At 43.8% G+C, this 21927-nt stretch overlaps 1 protein-coding gene across 5 annotated transcripts in view; it reads right to left on the reverse strand.

Moving 5' to 3' along the window:
• The window catches only part of SHQ1 (SHQ1, H/ACA ribonucleoprotein assembly factor), a 107178-nt gene that overhangs the window by 37429 nt on the left and 47822 nt on the right, over positions 1–21927 (reverse strand). For 3 of the 5 annotated variants that reach the window (XM_070738242.1, XM_070738243.1, XM_070738244.1), the window contains one exon: positions 17946–18066. In XM_070738242.1, the coding sequence (XP_070594343.1) occupies positions 17946–18066 (121 nt within the window). Of the gene's footprint in view, positions 1–15047; positions 16489–17211; positions 18067–21927 lie in introns of those variants that run through there. The other 2 variants (XM_070738245.1, XM_070738241.1) reach the window with 2 other exon arrangements.

Below are 21927 nucleotides of genomic sequence, written 5' to 3' on the forward strand. Positions count from 1 at the left end.
AGATCTACTTCAAGAACCTAGAACTTACTCTATAACCCTAGTGGCGAAGCTGTGGTACATGTGCCAGAGGTGGTGTGCAGAGCCCACTGTGGGCATATGTGCCACCCCCGCAGCACAGAGTATGCCATAGGATGGGTGTTGGTAAGCCGTGGGCTCTTTCGTTCCTATGCTGCAGCTCCCTGTCAGGTGATCACACCAATGGCTGGTCCCGTCACTCCCACTACCCTCCTGGTCACCCCAAAGGGGCCTTTGAGGGTTGAGCGCTGAGAGGCACAGATTTCCACCACCTTTTGAGTTCCCACCCCATGTTGAACCAAATGAGCCAATGTCTTCTTCCCCGTTAGCATCCCTGTCGATCCCATTTGCAAACTCCACCAAGTGTGATTCCAAATGTTTGCTTGTGCATCACTCCTGGCCAGCACCATCACTGTGGCAGCAGTCACCAGTCAGAAGTGGGGCACTGCATTGCCACCTCCCAGCCAGAACACCATATTTGTTTGCTGGCCACCTCCGAGGAAGGAGGTGCTCTCATGCCCCCTGGCCCCCCTCTGCAGGGGGATGGAGAGAGATATCTCCCTGACAGGATCCAGGTTGGAGTTGCTTTATTTTGCGTGGATCTTGGTTTTGCCTGCCAGCCTTCACTCCACCTCAACAGCCCAAGGGGTTGGATTCACATGATACGTAAAGCTGGGCAGGAGAGCAATGACAGACAGACAGACAGAAAGGTTGATAGAGACAGATATGAGAAAGAGAGAGAGAGAGAGAAAGAGAGAGAGAGAGAGAGAGAGAGAGATAAAGAGAAACAAATAGAGAGGCAGAGAGAGGAGGGGAGAGAAAAAGAGAAATGATACTATAAAAGTTTTTAATCTTTATTGCTCTAAATGTAATATTTCAAAAGCAGAAAAAAATAAAGGAGCATAAAAGTTCTAATCAAAACATTTATCAGGTTTTTCTTAGAACAATTAGCTGAACTCTGCCTTGTTTATCATTATATTAGGTAATAAAATCTCAGTATTCTGGTTAAATTGCCATGTTGGCACTTTGTGATAAATACGTAAGTGGGTTTGAGGTAGCAGTTTTGGCACTTGGTCTCTTAAAGGTTAGACATCACTGCTCTATAACTTTACTTTAAATGTGCTACTGAATTAACGTATACTGTATTAGAATTGGTTAACCTTGCAGTGCATTACACTGTAAACATTGCAGACATTTTTAAAATTCTCTTTTCACTTTGTGATTATGGGGTACTGAGTGTAGGTTAATGAGCGGGGAAATGAATTTGAACCATTGTAGAATCAGGCTGCAACAAAACAAAATTGACAGAAGTGAAGGGGATATTTGATATTTAGCTTTTATAATGTTTGAAACGAACTATTTATATTAATTGGATCTAATTATATTTTGTATAGTGTTTATTGTTGACATGTTGTGAGCCGCCCTGAGTCCACGGATAGGGACGGCATACAAATCCAATAAATAAATAAATAAATAAACAAACAAATAAATAAATAAATAAACAAACAAACAAACAAATCTGTATACTTTCTGAATGCACTGAGTACGAAGGCTTATATCAAATTCAGATTACAGATAGTTCTCAATTTGCAAGTTGAGAGTTTCAACAGCCTTGCAAACAACTTCCAGCTATCGTAAAATATCACACTGCACCTTCTCTGTGGTCACATTACTGTATTTTGCGCACTTGCCAACCATTTATTGCTTAACACTCTCTCTGGCAGCATTGCTTTTTAAAAATGTGCTGTCACTGGATGCACTTAGCAAACATTTATTTTACTTGGTTGCATTATTTTATCTTATTTTGTAAAGATTGCTGTAAGATTTTTTAGGTCAAGCTTGTACAACGTACAGCTTGCCAAGCAGCTCTGCGGAGCCTGCCAGCTTTTTAAAAAAAATTTTAAGCACAGTAAATTCACTCCTGCCAAACAATGCCATCAGGAGAGATCTGCCACCAATCTTCTGAAGGACACGCTATCAAGCATTACTGATGCATACAAACCTCACCATCATAATCCGCCTCCAGGGCTGTTGCCATTCTGCTAGGCATGGAACAGCTGATTGGCATGTCAGATATTTGCTATGTGGCCCATGATTATTTTTAATTTATCAAAATAGTCCCTTCCCCTCTACAAGTTGTGCAGGCATGCTCTAGAGATGGTAGAAAGAACGTAAAGCTTTTAAAAAATTACATCTAATTTGATAAACCGGAACAAGGGTCATTTTTGTTTCCCCTTACAATTAGTGTATGACCATAACCTGTTTTTCAAAAATCTTATATGCCCAGTATTATTTGTGAAAACAACCTTTGCTGATGGTAAAAGTTAGAACTAAAGAAACTTCTTGGATGGGAAGTAAAGGTTTTCAAAGAAAAAAGCACACACACCAAGAAAGTCCATTTGCTTTTTGGAAAAAGTTTTGGACAACCACGATCTAGATGATTGAGAATTTCCATAGACATTTAAGTATCCGAGACCAATTCTGAGAGGCAATGAGAATAGATGGGAAGCGTTTGTAGATTAGCAATAGCATTTAGACTTATATACTACTTCACAGTACTTTACAAGCTGTTTACAGAGTCAGCATATTGCCCGCAACAATTGCACACGGAATGCTGTTACCTTCCCACCAAAGTGGTCTCTATTTTTCTACTGGCCTTTTTTATGTGCTTTCAAACTGCTAGGTTGGCAAAACCTGGGACAAGTAATGGGAGCTCCCCAGTGAAGGGCCGCTTGTCTTCGGCACTACCGGTGTGTCCCCCTGAGGGCCTCACAGGCGTGTGCATGTCGGCACAAGATTTGGCTTCTGTGCATGTGCAGCAAGTGAAATCTTGTGGGAGAATGTGCACCCGAGAGAGATTTTGGCGATTTGCACCAATATTTTTGCTTCCATGCATACACAGAAGAAATCTCGCTCGTGCAAGTGTCCTCACATGAGATTTTGCTTGCTGTGTATGCGTAGAAGCCAAATCTCGCACGGGGGCACACATGCACGCACCAGGGATGCGCAGCTATGTGCACGTGCCGGAATTTCCTACCAGGACAGAGCACCTGACTTCATCGGCTCCTTCCCACAATTGGAGCTCACCCTATTCCACGACGCTGGGGTTTCAAACCAGTGAACTGCCAATCTGATCTATAAGATCAGCATCTTACCCACTAAGTAAATACTAATATAAGATGAGCTGGGGTGGCTCAGCTGAACTGCAGGCCACTGAAGCTGACTGTAGATCTGAAGGTCAGCGGTTCAAATCTCATCACTGGCTCAAGGTTGACTCAGCCTTCCATCCTTCTGAGGTGGGTAAAATGAGGACCCGGATTGTGGGGGCAATATGCTGGCTCTGTTAAAAAGTGCTATTGCTAACATGTTGTAAGCCGCCCTGAGTGTAAGGAGAAGGGCGGCATAAAAATCGAATAAATAAATAAATAAATATTAATTTTTTTTAAAAAATAGTTCATACTGTTATCAAATTGACAACGATAATATTTTATTCGAAGGGGGATTATTTTTTATTCTTGCAATCACAGAAGCCATCCACGCATGTCATGACTAACACAATACCATGAACACTGCATTGCCAGCCCTGATGTGATGATGATGAACTCTTTCATACAGTCCCAAATAATTCAAAATCAGTAAACGTTGTAGTAAATTCATCTATAACCTAGAGTTCCTCCCATATAGATGACTGCCATCCAAATATGAAGCCAACATTTGAGCCTGTTCACCTTCCAAGATTGGCCAAGGACTACCGCTTGTTTCCCTAATTTTAACCCTTGCAATGAGATTTTATTAAAAGAGATGGCATTCATGCTTTCTTAGGAACAATTTCTAGACAAAAATGAAAATGTAGCAAAAGAAAAATAAAATCTACTAGACATTTCTTTCTGCTCCTTTGTAAAATGGAAGTTGTCCAAAGATGTGGTATAGTAAACGGACATAACTGCAAATTGGTTCTTCATTTATGAATACCAAATGTCACGCCTACAATATTTTTGTAACCAACTGTCATGAAAAATGACAGATTCGTAACAGATTCCAAGGGAGTTAGGAAGTGGCCAATTCTTCCCACAGTTTACTTAGAAACTCAGTCAGTCAATCCACAGGAAGACAGTGATTATCTCCAGACGACAAAAGCTAGCTCAAGTAACAAACTCCATGGGTAAATCTAGTAATCTGAAAAGTCTAGCAATCTGAAAATCTACAGGAGAGGAGAGGGAAAATTGGCATATTTTTATTATAGGAGCCTTGACTTAAAACCACTTTTTAATGCATTGTTTTTTATCTTACTTTCCCCGTTTTCTTTGCTTGCAATTTTTTATTATTTTTTCATTCCGTCGCTGGGTTTAGTTTCTATTTGCTTTTACTGTTGCAATCAATAAAATTATTTTTAAAAATGAATTAATCATGACTTTTTTACCCTTCAATATTTTCTTTAATGATTTGGATGTCTTTATTAAAGCAGCTTGGACTTAAAAGTACTGGAAAACTAACTTCAAACATTCTCAACTAAAATTATTTTCTTAAGATTGATTTTCCAAGAATGATTCATACAGGTCAGCATAAACAAGGACAAAGCAGAAAACCAACCAATCAATAAAAAAAAACCATTCACAAATAATGGGAACTGAATTTTGCTTGGCAAGGCCAAGTCTTACAGTGCAACTGAGTATATCCCCCAGCAGACACAAAATCCCCCAGGACTTATTGTCTATGGAGATTCTCAGTCATCCAGGTCATGGTTGTCCCAAAGGTGCTTTTTCAGGAGGCAACTGGACTTCCTTGGTTTTTGTGAAGACAAAAAGCTTCTTCAGCTCTGACTGGACACAACACACATGCACTGTAAACTTAACAATACACTAAGGCAGAAGTTTTACATACCAAGGATAAAACACCCAGACACAAACTGAGCAACATGATATATACAGTGAGCATGTGCAGATCTATACATTGGGGAAACAAAACAACCACTTCACAAATGCATGGCACAACATAGGAAAACAAACCCATCAGGACAAGATTCAGAGGTCCATCTGCATTTAAAAGATAATGTCCACTTTTTTGAATTCAGCAGAGTCTATAGAGAGGAGCGCTTATTGGAAAGAATGGTTAAATAGGCAATCTATGTCAAAATTGAAGAGCTCTTTCTCAAATATCTCTATCTCAGGTCTACAACACAGTCCTTTCAGCAGTTCCAAGAAGTTCTAAGGCTCCATACCCATTTGTTCTACTCAAGGACTCAAGATAAACCTCCAAGTGGCCAAAACAAGTCTCTAAACGAATGCAAATAACCAGCTGTCTGCAAAGACTATAAATCCTTCCACTTCTCACCATCCAGTCAGAGCTGAAGAAACTTTTTGGATGAGAAGCGAAATGTCTTCAAAACCCCCCAAGGAAGTCCAGTTGCTTCTTGAAAAAGAATCTTTGGGATTTCAGGACTTAGCTTGATTTTTTATAGAAAAAAATCAAAACAATATCAAAGATTGATAGCCAGGAGTATTATATGCTTGCTTAGCAGAAGGATCAAATGGAGTGGCAACATACTATATGAGCTCAGGGGTTAAAGATGCATTTTTCCACCTGGGCGCACCTGGCTTTTCAACATAAAATGCTGACAACGCCTACAGAGATCCTTAGATGACTCGCTTCCTATGACTATTATATAACCATTGCAATCTGGAAAGAGTTTTATTACCAGCTCTTTCCATGTTTCAAAGTTTTTTTTCAAGAATACATAACTGCTCAACTAATTACAATGGAACATTTGGTGGGGAGTATACAATATAAGGGAGTATTTATTTATTTATTTATTTAGATTTGTATGCCGCCCCTCTCCGCAGACTCGGGGCGGCTCACAACAAAGTGAAAAACAATTTATAACAAATCTAAATTTCTACTAAAAAACATTTTAAAAACCCCATTTTCTAAACACACATACACACACACACATACCATTCATAAATTGTATATGCCCAGGGGAGATGTCTCAGTTCCCCCATGCCTGACGACACAGGTGGGTCTTAAGGAGCTTACAAAAGGCAAGGAGAGTAGGGGCAGTTCTAATCTCCGGGGGGAGTTGGTTCCAGAGGGTCGGGGCCGCCACAGAGAAGGCTCTTCCCCTGGGGCCCGCCAACCGACATTGTTTAGTTGACGGGACCCGGAGAAGGCCCACTCTGTGGGACCTAATCGGTCGCTGGGATTCGTGCGGCAGCAGGCGGTCTCGGAGATATTCTGGTCCAGTGCCATGAAGGGCTTTAAAGGTCATAACCAACACTTTGAATTGTGACCGGAAGTTGATCGGCAACCAATGCAGACTGCGGAGTGTTGGTGAAACATGGGCATACCTAGGTAGGCCCATGACTGCTCTCGCAGCTGCATTCTGCACGATCTGAAGTTTCCGAACACTTTTCAAAGGAAGCCCCATGTAGAGAGCATTACAGTAGTCGAACCTCGAGGTGATGAGGGCATGAGTGACTGTGAGCAGTGAGTTCCGGTCCAGATAGGGTCGCAACTGGTGCACCAGGCGAACCTGGGCAAACGCCCCCCTCGCCACAGCTGAAAGATGGTTCTCTAATGTGAGCTGTGGATCGAGGAGGACGCCCAAGTTGCGGACCCTCTCCAAGGGGGTCAATAATTCCCCCCCCCCAGGGTAATGGAAGGACAGATGGAATTGTCCTTGGGAGGCAAAACCCACAGCCACTCCGTCTTATCCGGGTTGAGTTTGAGTCTGTTGGCACCCATCCAGGCCCCAACAGCCTCCAGACACCGGCACATCACTTCCACTGCTTCGTTGACTGGACATGGGGTGGAGATGTAAAGCTGGGTATCATCAGCGTACTGATGATACCTCACCCCTTGCCCTTAAGACAATAAGTATTAGAAAATTATTGGGCACAGGGTATATTATTTCTGGTGGTGCATATGCTGAATCTAATATTGCCAAATGCTTTGTTGAATGAAACATGAAAAAAGGCCCAGGGAAGGAAAAATAACAAAGCCAAAAGAGGCCAATTAAGCTTTTCAGACTAAAAGGAAAAAAATATATTTTAATTTGCTCATTTTTTAACCCCATCAAACTCACAAATTGACATATTGTATAACAGAAAAATGTTGTTTAATGCTTTTGTTTTGGTCTGTAATTGCTGGAAATATATTTCTTTAAAGAACTCACAGGAGAATTCAGCATTTTCCATTTAGGGAGTTCCACCAATTCCTAAGTGAAATCAAAACAAGTGCCTGGGATGGCAAAATTAGGCAGCTACTAGCCTTGTAATAAATCATGTATAACAGCGCCTCCCAATCTTTAGGACACTAGGGACCAGTTCCTTGGAGGGTAGTTTTTCCACAGGCTGGGGGAGAGTGGTTTTGCACACTGCCTGGATCCCACACATTTGCAGATGGGTCATCCCTTGTTTGGGCTGCCCAGTTCCTGGCAGGCTGTGGACTGGTGCTGGTCCATGGCCCATGGGTTGGAGATCCCTGATGTATAATAACCAACCTGAAATGACTGTGCATTTCATAGTCAACCATACCAGACTATGACTGGTAAATATATACATACAATAATATGGTTCAAAGGCATTTAGCTATTCAAATTTCCCCTCAAAAATGCATATAAATGGTCAAAACAAAATTTACTTAATGCCCTCTCCTGGGCCCCCGCCATCCGATACTTCTTAGTCGACAGGACCCAGAGAAGGCCAGCCCTGTGGGCTCTAACTGGTCACTGGGAGGTATGCAGCAGGAGAGGGTCCTTTAAATCAGTGTTTCCCAACCTTAGCAACTTGAAGATATTTGGACTTCAACTCCCAGAATTCCCCTGGCTGGGGAATTCTGGGAGTTGAAGTCCAGATATCTTCAAGTTGCCAAGGTTGGGAAACACTGCTTTAAATAGTCTGGTTCAAAGCCATGTAGGGCTTTATAAGTAATAACAAACACCTTGAATTGTGACTGGAGATCAATTGAAAGTGCAGCACACAGTGTTGAAGTAATATACGTGTACCTGGGTACATAGTTCCCTCTAAGCTGAGCAGTGAGCAATCGCTCACTTAAAAATCATCATCAACTCAGAGTTTTCCAAACCTGCCCAGAAGCCGAGAGGGAAAGAGTGAGAGGGAAGGAGAGAGAGAGGAAGAGAGAGAAACAGATAGAAAAAAGAGAGGAAGGAAAAGAGAAAGAAAAAGAATGGGAGTAAGGAAGAGAGAAAGAAAATCAAAATCTAGTTTGAAACTAGCTCAACTATTTAAGTGGCATTTTGATATTGATAGAGTTGCCCTATTATGAGCTCACTGTTATAGACACACAGTACAGTATTTTATTTTGAAATTCTCTGAGGCAAAACAGGGTGGGTTTTTTGTTTGTTTATTTGTTTGTTTATTTGTTTGTTTATGTATCTATCTATCTATCTATCTATCTATCTATCTATCTATCTATCTATCTATCTATCTATCTATCTATTTGTTATTTCTGTGCCGCCCAGTCCCGAAGGGACTGCCGCTCAGACACTATACTTTTCCGCCCACCCCCCCAAAAAATTAGAGGGAACACTGCCTAGGTACACTCACAACAGTTCCCATGGCCGCTTTCTGGACTGACTGAAGTCTCCGAACACTTTTCAAGGATAGCTCCATGTACAGCATGTTGCAATAATCAATATGCGAAGTGATACGGGTGTGAGTGACCATTAGTAAAGCCTGCTAGTCCATGTAAGGTCGCAACTGATGAACCTGGGGAAATTTATTTATTGATTTATTTATTGATTTATTGGATTTTTAAGCCGCCCCTCTATGAGGACTCGGGGTGGCTCACAACATATAAAAATGTCTCCCTGGCCACAACTGAGAGATGTAAAAACAATTAAGAAACATAATTCATTTCTGGCTGGATCTTATAAGGATATAACGGTGAGATCAGCATCACAGGCCACTGATAATTGTCTTCTTCCTAAGCACATTCCTTTCATATGTGGTAGTTGACTGGATTAAGTTTAATGAATTATTATTTTCTGAATCTATTTAGCTAGTAATTAGAACTACTTAAGGTTTTCAAGAAACTTTGGTTGATATGTATGATGAGGTCCTCTATACTGTATAGGCAAACTACAGACATATTTTCATTTCTACTCTCTAAAAGTCCACAGTATATTGAGTTTACTATGGCTGCATTCACTCATATATCGGAGTTCTTTAAAATTCTAAAATTCAGGAACTAATAAGCTGATATAAAACATTCATTCTGCAGGGTCTTCCAGATAACAGACAAAGCTTCACTAGTGTTTGATTTAATACAAGGTCCCTAAATGTTTGAACTAGTGAGCAAATATTAAGGTTTTGGAAGATATCATGAGCATTTTCCCAAAATATCAATTTATGATTTAAAAAAAATTGATCCTTATCTTTTCTCAGCTTGCTTTCAAGGTCCTTTGGGCACACTTTCAATGAGAACAATCAGCTTCAGTTCTATTTTTGAGAACAGCTTTGGCACACATGCATTTTGGAAGCATAATTGGAAATAAAAATGTACAGATGCACCTCTTGTTGAGTTCAATTCCCAGTACCTACATGGACATATCATTGTAGTATATTGTGGACAATAATACTTAAATGGTTTGTTAACTGTCTTCTGATTTTTTTTTTAAAGTTTAGCATTCTAATCTAGCATTTAACCCTGGAATTATTAGTTAGTTCTAGGATGGGTCACTTTGCTTAGTTCCATTTATCTCAGAAAAGCTAAGCCAGGTATTTCCACATGCTGAGACTTTCTTGAGAATAAAATCTGCGTTTGAAATTGACTTCCATTTGTGGCATGGGAACTTACTATTTATTTTATTCTAAAAATATCAGATGAGGCATGATATTTGATGGATACCAAGCAGGGTTGGGCTACTGCCCGGACGGGGGGGAGGGGGAACGCAGTAGGGTAGCGAAAATGGAGCTCCACCCCAGAGCACCCAATTTGCACTGAAAGATGTTGAAAGAAAATCCTGCATAAGCCACGGCCACAGTGTGGTAGTAAAAATTTGTGTAGCCCTTCACTGATACCACGTATCAATGCCCTTCTCTCCCCCCCGGAATTTGTGACCATGATATTCTCCCAAGAAGCTGGAATCATAATCCAGGGCTTGGTGACTATTGTGCAAGCGAATCTTATATTTGGAAAGCCACAAAGCTACACAGTGATAGTTACAAAAATGTTTTAAGCCCAACAAAAGGGAAAGCATTAGAAAGAAATTCAAACCAACTGCCTTCTATTCCCTAGGGTATGAGAGAAGGAGGGAAAGAAAATCAGTGAGTCTTGCGAAATTCTGATATCATAGATCAATAAAGAAAACTTTCAATTATTCTTGAGCAACCTGTTGTCTGTCTTGGCCTACTTCAAAAGTGTTATAGTATATCAAGAGCTGCATATCTATTGAACCAAGGCTGAGAAAAGAAACTTGTCCATTGTGCTAAAATAATTATTTTATGCAACTCATATTTTAAATGCATGTAATAATATCTTAATAATAGTTCACGTTTCTAACACTCCCATATATAATCAAGAGGAAAGCATAGCAGAATGTTTCGCAACTAAGGCAAACATTGATTATACTGTAGTAATACCAGGGATAAGGAAAGCAGTAGTTAAAGGACATATTAGCAGTCTCGTCTTACTGCTGCTTCCTTATCAGCAAAGCATATTAAGTACAGCAAAGCATATTAAGTACAGCAAGCATGCTACCCTGGATTCTTGGAACGGTAAAAAAATGTAGATTTTGTACCTAAAATTTAAACTCCACAAGAAGGGAGTTTGTAATTTTTTTTTTAAAAAAAATGAGTATTTCTCAAAATTTGTCATTTATTTTCTTTAGATGTACTGAGGCTAAGTACCTTCATGACAGCATGGCTTTATTTGCATAGTCAATACTGCTTACCCACATACTGGTACTCAATTACTTAACAAACCAATGCAATTTTAAACACAGGACTTATAACTGATCTGTTTAATAACTAAAATTAAAATCATCTATCTAATTTACACATGATAGTGAGCCACAAATCTAGTAAACAGAACATTTTTGGTGGGTTTTTAATAATATTTTAAATCCCATATTATTATTTTTATAAATAACTGAAAGCAGGTAAAAATATTTAATAATACCTAATGCTCCTATTTTCCCCATAACAACCCTGTGAGATGGTTTTGGCTGAGACTGGACCAGGGTCAGTCTCCTGGTTTCTAGCCTGGAGCCTTAATAACTACACCAAACAGGTTGTTCTTCTGTAAACAGGAAAAAGATGACAGTGTTATATTCCAATGTGGCACATTATCTGACTATCTTCCTATTAACCCATATAATTTTATATCATAGTTGAGCATATGTATAATTGTGGGGATATTAGCTGCAATTTTTTGAGTCGTCTATAAAAGAGAACCCTGTGATTTACATTTAATTTAATAATAGTTTTATTTTCCTTCTAGGAATATCAGGACCCGAAAGGCACTGCAAGCAGAAATGTATAGAAATGGTTACCCTACTTAACAGGGTTGATGTATAAAATTGGAAGCAGGAGTATTAGGAATGTTTGTCCCCTTTAATTATGTATAACAAGATAGGATAAAAGCCAACAAGGGCTAAAGAACTCAAAGCTGTAATTTGTGTGTATATAATAATTTATTTATCTATATTCCACACTTGTTAACCACCCATATCCCTCAGAGTAGTGTACAATTTAAACAAGGACTACAAACAACAACATGGTGAAGTAGAAACAATGATGTATTGGAAAATCTGCAAGAAATATCATTTGCCTTGCAAGCAGAAACTGGTGGGAACACAATACAGACAAATAGAAATTGAAGAAACTAACGTGCTCTTACAATTCAAACAGACAAGTATCTGCAATGCAACACTTAACAATTGTTGATAAAAAAGACAAATAAAGTCTGGATAGTGGATGTTACAGTACTTGGATAAAGCACAATAGAAGTAAAAACTGGGGGGGGGGGAACATACATAGATTTGCCAATAGAAGTAGAATGACTGGCAAAAGAAAGCAAAGTAAAAAAGTAATAGGAACCTCGATGCCATCCCAAACCAACTGTAGCACCACCTGAATACATCAGTCAATCATCATATTCAGTCAACTGCAAAAGGCAACTTTAATTGGAACCACCTATGTCCTGTGACAATATTGTTAACATGATCAACAACATCTGTTTACCTCGGGTCCTTGGGAAGAAGTCAATAAGGGGATAAAAATACCAAGTCCGGTCTAAGCTGCTGTCTGACTTTGTGACCAACTACAGTGATCCCTTGAGTATCGCGAGGGTTATGTTCCAAGACCCCTCGCGATACTCGATTTTTCGCAATATAGTGGTGCGGAAGTAAAAACACCATCTGCGCATGCGCGCCCTTTTTCCATGGCCGCGCATGCACAGATGGTGTTTTTACTTCCGCACCTGGGAAGACCCAGGGAAGGTTCCTTCCGCCGCCCAGCAGCTGATCTGCTCGGCAGCGCCGCAGCAGCGAGGAGCCGAAGATCGGGATTTCCCCGCCGCCCATGCAAAGGGGAAACCCCGATCTTCGGCTGCTCGCTGCTGCCGTGCCCGCCGCTTGTCCGCCCGCCGCTTGTCCGCCGCCTGCCTGCCGCTTGTCCGCCCGCCGCTTGTCCGCCGCCTGCCTGCCCGCCCGCTGCTTGTCCGCCGCCTGCCCGCCGCTTGTCCGCCCGCCGCTTGTCCGCCCGCCACTTGTCCGCCGCCTCGCTTGTCCGCCCGCCGCTTGTCCGCCGCTTGCCTGCCTGCAGCAGCAGCGAGCAGACGAAGATCGGGGTTTCCCCGCCGCCCACGCAAAGGGGAAAGCCCGATTCGGCTCCTTGCTGCTGCCGCCGAGCAGATCAGCTGCTGGGCAGCCGCAGCAGCAGCGAGCAGACGAAGATCCGGGTTTCCCCACCGCCCACGCAAAGGGGAAACCCCGGCTCCTCGCTGATGCGCCCGCCCGCCAGCAAGAGGGGGAGAGATAGAGAAAGAGAGAGAAGGAAAGAAAGAGATGAGAGAGGGAGGAAGAGAGTGTGAGAGAGGAAGAAGCAAGATAGAGAAAGAGAGAGAGAAAGAAAGATGAGAAAGGAAGGAAGAGAGTGACGTCATCGGGTGGAAAAATCGCGATATAGCGTTTCGTGAAGAACGAGATCGCGAAAATCGAGGGATCACTGTATAACAATATGTCAATTACAAAAGGCCACACTGCTTGGATTCACCCATATACAATGCCAATACAGTGTTCCCTCGATTTTCGCGGGTTCAAACTTCACAGAAAGTCTATACCACGGTTTTTCAAAAATATTAATTAAAAATATTTGTGGGTTTTTTCCCCTATACCATGGTTTTTCCCACCTGATGACATCATATGTCATCGCCAAACTTTCATCTGCCTTTAATAAATATTTTTTTTAATAAACTTTAATAAATAAACATGGTGAGTAATAATCTGAATGGTTGCTAAGGAAATGGAAAATTGCAATTTAGGGGTTTAATGTGTTAAGGGAAGGCTTGTGATACTGTTCATAACCAAAAATAATGTATTTACTTCCGCATCTCTACTTCGCGGAAATTCAACTTTCGCGGGCGGTCTCAGAACACATCCCCCGCGAAAATTGAGGGAACACTGTAATATTATGACATTCTAAGTTCTTGGGTAGAACTTAATGTGTATGAAGGTCAACTCCAGTTGAAAGATTGGAAGGTGCAATTTCACATTGTGATGTACAGTGATCCCTCGGTTAGCGCGGGGGTTACGTTCCAAGACCTCCCGCGCTAACCGATTTCCGCGTTATACTGGATGCGGAAGTAAAAAACCTTCTGCGCATGCGCGCCCTGGCCGCACATGCGCAGAAGGTGGAGCGACGCAAATTCGGAGGCTGGCAATGCAATGGTGATTTTTCCGGGCTCCTTGCCGCTACCTCCCGCCCGCCCGATTCGCCCCGCTCACCGGCTTTCTTTGGGGCAGGGGCAGCGCTGGCGGCAATGGCAAACCTCCCTCCTTCCCTTCTCTCCTTCCTCTCACCGGCTTTCTTTGGGGCAGGGGCAGCGCTGGCGGCAATGGCAAACCTCCCTCCTTCCCTTCTCTCCTTCCTCTCACCGGCTTTCTTTGGGGCAGGGGCAGCGCTGGCGGCAATGGCAAACCTCCCTCCTTCCCTTCTCTCCTTCCTCTCACCGGCTTTCTTTGGGGCAGGGCCAGCGCTGGCGGCAATGGCAAACCTCCCTCCTTCCCTTCTCTCCTTCCTCTCACCGGCTTTCTTTGGGGCAGGGCCAGCGCTGGCGGCAATGGCAAACCTCCCTCCTTCCCTTCTCTCCTTCCTCTCACCGGCTTTCTTGGGGCAGGGCCAGCGCTGGCGGCAATGGCAAACCTCCCTCCCTCCTTCTCTTCTCTCCCTCCCTCCCTCCTTCCCTCCCTCCTTCCCTCCTTCTCTCCCTCCCTCCTTCCCTCCCTCCTTCCCTCCCTCCTTCCCTCCCTCCTTCCCTCCTTCCCTCCTTCTCTCCCTCCCTTCTCTCCCTCCCTCCTTCCTTCCCTCCTTCTCTTCTCTCCCTCCCTTCTCTCCCTCCCTCCTTCCCTCCTTCTCTTCTCTCCCTCCCTCCCTTCTCTCCCTCCCTTCTCTCCCTCCCTCCTTCCCTCCCTCCCTCCTTCCCTCCCTCCTTCCCTCCTTCTCTCCCTCCCTCCTTCCTTCCCTCCTTCTCTTCTCTCCCTCCCTTCTCTCCCTCCCTCCTTCCCTCCTTCTCTTCTCTCCCTCCCTCCTCTCCCTCCCTCCCTTCTCTCCCTCCTTTCTCAAAAAGCACTTAAACTGTAACTGTACTGTTACTGTACTGTGTAATGACAGAATAAAACCCCCCAGCCCTCACCTGTGTTTGAATTTCATTCATTCACTCAGTCATTCATTCATTCATTCTTCTGTACAGACTGTGTGCCACTCAGTCCCAACACTTTTAACCCATAAATTACCATTTCCCATCCCCTTAATTACCATTACCTACTGTACACATTGAATAAGACTCTTAAGTTATGAACAATAACATATTTATTTACATTTTTTGGGGTGGGGTGGGGGTTAGCATAACTGGGATACAGTAACTAGGGATCTTCTTCTATCACCATTTCTACAATGGACGCTGCAGGTGATGGTGTGACAGACCTCTTGGTTTTTGTGACAAACATGGTCATGGGCAGTTGTTGGCGCCGTTTCTTTTTCTGGGCTAACATGGATCTGTATGGTGCAAAGATGTTGTCAAGGGAGGCGTTAAACTGTATAGAGCGAGTCATGTTGGGATCCCAAAGTTCCACCATGCGTTGTACATTTGAAGTGGCTCTGTTCAGTTCTGCAAGCCGCTCAAGCGTTAGGCCAACATCTTCTTCTTCCTCAGCTTGTTCAGCTTCCGCTTCCTCCTCTTCTTCACTCGCTGACCTGGTCAGCTCCTCCAGATCTTTGTCTGTCAGCGGTAGGCCATGCTCATCAAGCAAACCATTGACTTCCTCTGCTGTCATGTCAACGAAGCCTTCTCCACCCAGTGCCTGTGCCAGCTTCACAGAGTTCTGGACTGCAGCATCTTGGATTTCTTCGGGAGCAAATCCCTTGTAATCATGCACCACTTCTGGCCACAATTTCCTCCAGCAGGCATTCATTGTCTGTGTCTTCATATCTGTCAAGGCATTCTGAATGTTCTTCAGACAAGATGCAATTGTGTACTGACGCCAGTAGGCCTTCAATGTGAAGTTGTCATCAGCATCCATTGCTTCCACGATGCTTCCAAGAGAATTGCGCGTGTACAGTGCCTTAAATGCACGGATAATACCTTGATCCATCGGCTGGATAAGCGATGTGGTGTTTGGTGGCAAGAATTCAACTTGCACCCCATCATGTTCATGGTCCAGGTGATCATGGCCGCCAGCATTGTCCATTAGGAGAAGCACTTTGAAATCCAGTCCTTTGCCAGCCAAATAATCCTTCACCTGTGGGATGAAGCACTGATGAAACCAGTCCCGCGTGAGGGGTTTTGTAATCCATGCTTTAGCATTATGCATCCAGTACACTGGCAATGCATTCTTATTTCTGTTCTTGAGGGCTCTTGGATTTTGTGACTTATAAATTAGCCCTGGCTTCAGCAAAAAGCCTGCTGCATTCCCACACATGATCAAAGTCACTCGATCTTTCATGGCCTTAAAGCCAGGGGCTTTGGCTTCATCTTGCATCAAGAAAGTCCTTGAAGGCATCCTCTTCCAGAACAGGCCTGTTTCGTCCATGTTGAACACCTGTTCTGGAAGGTAGCCCCCTTCTGCAATTAGCTCTTTAAACGTGCGCTGGACAAAGTTTTCTGCTGCACCTGTATCTGCTGAGGCAGCTTCTCCGTGCAATGACACACTCTTCAGGCCATAGCGCCGTTGAAATTTCTCAAACCACCCTTTGCTTGCTGTGAATGTGGCTGGGGCTGAGGCTGAGGCTGAGGCTGCAGAATGACAGGAAAGGGAGAGAGAAGTGACTTGAATGAAAGCATAAAGAGTAAATGCCCACCTCCTTCCCTCCTTCCTTCCTTCCCTCTCTTCTCTCCCTCCCTCCTTCCTTCCCTCTCTTCTCTCCCTCCCTCCTTCCTTCCCTCTCTTCTCTCCCTCCCTCCCTCCTTCCTTCTCTTCTCTCCCTCCCTCCTTCCCTCCTTCCTTCTCTTCTCTCCCTCCCTCCCTCTCTTCTCTCCCTCCTTCCCTCCTTCCTTCTCTCCCTCCCTCCCTCCCTCTCTTCTCTCCCTCCTTCCCTCCTTCCTTCTCTTCTCTCCCTCCCTCCCTCCTTCCTTCTCTTCTCTCCCTCCCTCCTTCCCTCCTTCCTTCTCTTCTCTCCCTCCCTCCCTCCCTCTCTTCTCTCCCTCCTTCCCTCCTTCCTTCTCTTCTCTCCCTCCCTCCCTCCCTCCCTCTCTTCTCTCCCTCCTTCCCTCCTTCCTTCTCTTCTCTCCCTCCCTCCCTCTCTTCTCTCCCTCCCTCCTTCCTTCCCTCTCTTCTCTCCCTCCCTCCTTCCTTCTCTTCTCTCCCTCCCTCCTTCCCTCCTTCCTTCTCTTCTCTCCCTCCCTCCCTCTCTTCTCTCCCTCCCTCCTTCCCTCCTTCCCTCCCTCCTTCCCTGCTCCTTCCTTAAAAAACACTTAAATACAGTATCTAATGACAGAATAAAAAACCCCAGCCCTTACCTGCGTTTCCCTCATCTGCATCGCCTTCTTCTGTGTCTTCAAGACGGTTGTACAATTGTTGTGCTTTGGTTCTGATAGTGTTGGTATCCAAAGCAATGCTCTTTTTGCGGCAGTCTTGTACCCACAGGGACAAAGCAGCTTCCATCTTCATGAGCCGTTTGTTTCGAGGTGTCACCATTCTTTTTGCAGCCTTGTTGAAGGCCATCAGGGAACTTTGCCTTATCTTTTTCTCGTCGTCACGAATGGTTCGCACACTCGATTCGTTGATCCCATACTGCCGACCAACATCTGCATAAGAGCGTCCCCCTTTCAGCATGTCCAAAATGTCAATTTTCTCTTTAATTGTGAGTATCCTCCTGGTCTTTTTAGCGTCGCCGCCAGCACTCCGAGCACAACGTTTAGGAGGCATCTTGCAACAAGTCTGAACAAGTTCCAAAAGTTCAGTTGCAAAGCTTTTTTTTGCGTTTGCAACGATTGGTTGAGATTTTGGCCAATCAGCAATCAGCATGACGTCATCGGGCGGGAAAAACCGTGGTATAGCAAAAAAAAACGCGAACGTATTTTTTAATTAATATTTTTTGAAAAACCGCGTTGCAGCGTTTCGCGTTAATCGAGATCGCGTAAATCGAGGGACGACTGTATATAATAAGTACACTTTCAACAGACCTTTTTACTACTTTTCTACAAAATAAAACACCCACAATCATATAAAAAACTACAGATTTTGAACTTACTTAGCTTTTTGAATCCAAATGCAGTAATCTGTGATGTAAAGGTCATTGAGAATATAGGCAGGATCATTCTCCCGAAAAATCTTGTGAATATCTAGCAGACACTTTAAAATGGCACTTTTGCCTGAAAGAGGAAAGAAAATATTAATTCATATAAGTAAAATTATCTGTATCATTTTATATGGAAAGTAGCAACAACCAGTCAAATACTTGTAGGCATAGTTCCCTCTAAGCTGAGCAGTGAGCAATCGCTTACTTAAAAATCATCATCAACTCAGAGTTTTTCAAACCTGCCCAGAAGCCGAGAGGGAAAGAGTGAGAGGGAAGGAGAGAGAGAGGAAGAGAGAGAAACAGATAGAAAAAAGAGAGGAAGGAAAAGAGAAAGAAAAAGAATGGGAGTAAGGAAGAGAGAAAGAAAATCAAAATCTAGTTTGAAACTAGCTCAACTATTTAAGTGTAATTTTGATATTGATAGAGTTGCCCTATTATGAGCTCACTGTTATAGACACACAGTATAGTATTTTATTTTGAAATTCTCTGAGGCAAAACAGGGTGGGTTTTTTGTTTGTTTGTTTATTTATTTATTCATTCATTCATTTATTATTTCTGTGCCGCCCAGTCCCGAAGGGACTGCCGCTCAGACACTATACTTTTCCGCCCACTCCCCCCAAAAATTAGAGGGAACACTGCTTGTAGGTAGAGTAAATTGTTTAAAAGATTCCAGGGAATCCCCTTGTGAGATTCCCCGCCTCCTTTTGCGCCTCCCGACCAGCCGACAGCTCCCCGGCTGTTCTGGGAAGCACCGCCGCTCAGCTGTCACCTTCAGAAACAGCCAGGGCGCTTCTTGGTGATCTCCCGAATGCCAAACTCAGAAGTTCGGCAAAAGTTCGGGTTCGGGTTCAGGACCCGAACCTTTGCTGAACTTTCAAGGAAGCGCCGCCGCCCAGCTGAGGAAATACTGGAAGAGGATACATAGTTGCCTATAAGAAGTAGTAGGGTTAACAGTAGAATTCACCACAGAACTCTTTCTACTAGGAATATTTAAAAGACAATATTACAAAAATATTGGTTTGGTTTACATATTACAACCGCTGCTAGGATTGCATATGTTGGAGAAACCAAAATACACCCACTGAGAGTCTGATAATTAAAAAAAATATTTGAATGCGTGGAGATGGACAAATTAACAATAGAACTCAAATGACAAAAAGATTCATATAATGCAATATGGGAAAAGTGGTATGATTGGATTGATGATAGAAAGTTGAAGAGAAAGTGAGGGATGAAGATGTAGAATGAGAAAATATTGTAAGATAATGTATAAACTGTATAAATAGAAAAACAATGTATACAAAAGGCTATAGATCTGCTTAAAGAACTACTGTGTTAGGTAAAATGTGAAAATCTAATAAAGACATATTTTTAAAAATTTGAAACCTGCTAAACATGAGTAGAGAGGCTAGATAACTCCAGGGGCTTCAGGGATGTTTGGCTTTACCTAATCTACCAAAAGAAAAAAGTTTTGTACCATGGTCATTTACCGATATTCAAAAAAGGTTTTCAGTGGCATATTTTCAGAATTTGTTCATAAAAATGACCCATTATCAGTTAATATACATTTATGCAGCTTTCTATTCAAATAATATACATTTATGCAGCCTTCTATACAAATGGTAATGCTAGCCATCTGAAAAATTTTTATTCGGTCTATCAAAAGGACATTTACTGGTGAAAAAAAATTACTTTCGATAAGTGGTTCAACAGAGGGAAGGATTTATACCTTTATTCCTCTTTGCAATTTCACATGCTGTGAAGGGAAGGACAACTTTTGCTCTGCAATCAGTGCTGAGTGATAACCAGTTAGAATCTTATATGAAATTCCCTGTCGACCCAGATAAATAGATGAATAGTTAATTGCATGGGACACCTGCAGATGAAATAATTAATATAAATACAATGGAACCTCGGCTAACGACCACAATCTGTTCTGGAATGTTGGTCATTAGCCAAAATGTTTGGTATCCGAAACAATTTTCCCCATAAAAAATAAAGGAAATGGATTTAATTGGTTCCCATCCTTTATTTCTTATGGGGAAAATTGATCCCTTGTTTATCGCGGATGTTCCACTCCAGGACCACCCACGATAAAGGATTTTTTTCTCTCCCCCGCACACCCATTGTCCCTCACTCACCCCCCCCCCTTTCCTCTTTACCTCTTGTCTTTCTGCCTTTGTTTCCTCGGCAGGCAGGCGCTGAGTTTGCTGGTCCCTGGGGGGCTTCTCTTTGAGGACAGTGGCAGCTGCGGCTCCGGTGGCTTATTTTTGAGGACAATGGCAGCGGTGGCGGCGGGGTCCTGGGGTCCTGGGCATAATGTTCCTGGCGCTGCTGCTTCTCGAAAGGAAGTTGCTGGAGCCGCCTCAGCAGTTACCACCGCTGCAGCGCCGGGAACATCACGTCCATGCCCAGGCCCCCAGGCCCCTGCCGCCGCGTCCGCCACTGTCCTTGAAAAGAAGCCGCCGGAGCCACCACCACTGTCCTCAAAGAGAAGACGCCACCGGAACAGCAAACTCAGTGCCTGCCTTGTCATAGCCAAAGCGCCGCTTTGCTGCTCCCCTAGTGAGGAGACAAAGGCAAAGAGGCAAGAGGTAAGGGGGGGGGGAGTGAGGGACAATGGAGGGGTGGTGGTAAGGAATAAAGAGGTAAGGAGAGGGAGGAAGTAAGGGACAATGGGTGTAACATTTCGAATAACAACCAAAACTTTCTGTTCGGTATCTGGTGCAAAATTTAAAAATTTTTTTGATTGTTATCCGAAATGTTTGCTATCCAAGGCGTTCGTTAATCGAGGTTCCACTGTATTTGAACTCTCTTCTATACTAAAGGGAATAATTGTTTATCTTTCCTTCAAACATACCAGCTAGCATATATTACTTTTTGTTCACTGTGTAACTACTATTTCTATATCTTATCAGTTTGCCAATGATGTTGTATAAGGGTGTTGTGTAATGAGGGGGAAGTCCAAAGAATAGACCAGGAAAAGTGGTATAAATATACAGTAATACCCCGGTTATTGCGTCCCCGACCATTGCGAACAGGGTAATTTGCGATTTTTCAACCCGGAAGTCAAAACACCATCTGCGCATGTGTGCCCTTTTTTTCTATGGGCACGCATGCGTAGATGGCGCCCGGCAGATCAGCTGCTGGGCGGCTTCCCTGGGTCTTCCCCTCTTGCTGGCGGGAGGGCGAGCAGCGGGCATCAGCAAGGAGTTTCCCCACCGCCCACGCAAACTCCTCGCTGCCGCCCGCCCTTCGCCCGCCCACGCCGTTCATTCTCGCCGCTTTCGAGCTAAGTCCTGAAGCGAATTCGCTCCGGGACTCAGCTCGAAAGAGGCGACAGCCAGCGCGGAGAAGCCGTTCGCTGGCGCTGGCTGTCGGCGCTTTTGAGCTGAGTCCCGGAGCGAATTCGCTCCGGGACTCAGCTCGAAAGCGGCGACAGCCAGCGCGGACAAGCCGTTCACTGGCGCTGGCTGTCGGCGCTTTTGAGCTGAGTCCCGGAGCGAATTCGCTCCGGGACTCAGCTCGAAAGCGGCGACAGCCAGCGCGACGCGGCTGTTTTAAAATGTCGCCGCCGGCATGGGGGGCTTGCCAGCACCCCCCGGACCCCCAACCCGGGTTTGGGGGGCTGCTAGGAAGCCCCCCATGCCGGCGGCAACATTTTAAAACAGCCGCGCCGCCCCCAATCTTCGGCTCCTCGCTAGCGCTGTGGGAGTAAAAACACCATCTGCACATGCGCAGATAGTGTTTTTACTTCCGCAGCGCTACTTCGCGAAAACCCGCTCGTTGCGGGGGGTCCTGGAACGGAACCCTCGCAACGAGCGGGGGATCACTGTATGGCATTTTGTAATTGAGAGTTACTTCTGTGACATGGATATTATTTAGTGTCCTGTCTCTTTGGTCCAATATGCATATTGTGGGGTGGTTTTTTTTC

This window comes from Erythrolamprus reginae, chromosome 2 (assembly GCF_031021105.1).
Source record: "Erythrolamprus reginae isolate rEryReg1 chromosome 2, rEryReg1.hap1, whole genome shotgun sequence".
Classification (NCBI taxonomy): domain Eukaryota; kingdom Metazoa; phylum Chordata; class Lepidosauria; order Squamata; family Dipsadidae; genus Erythrolamprus; species Erythrolamprus reginae.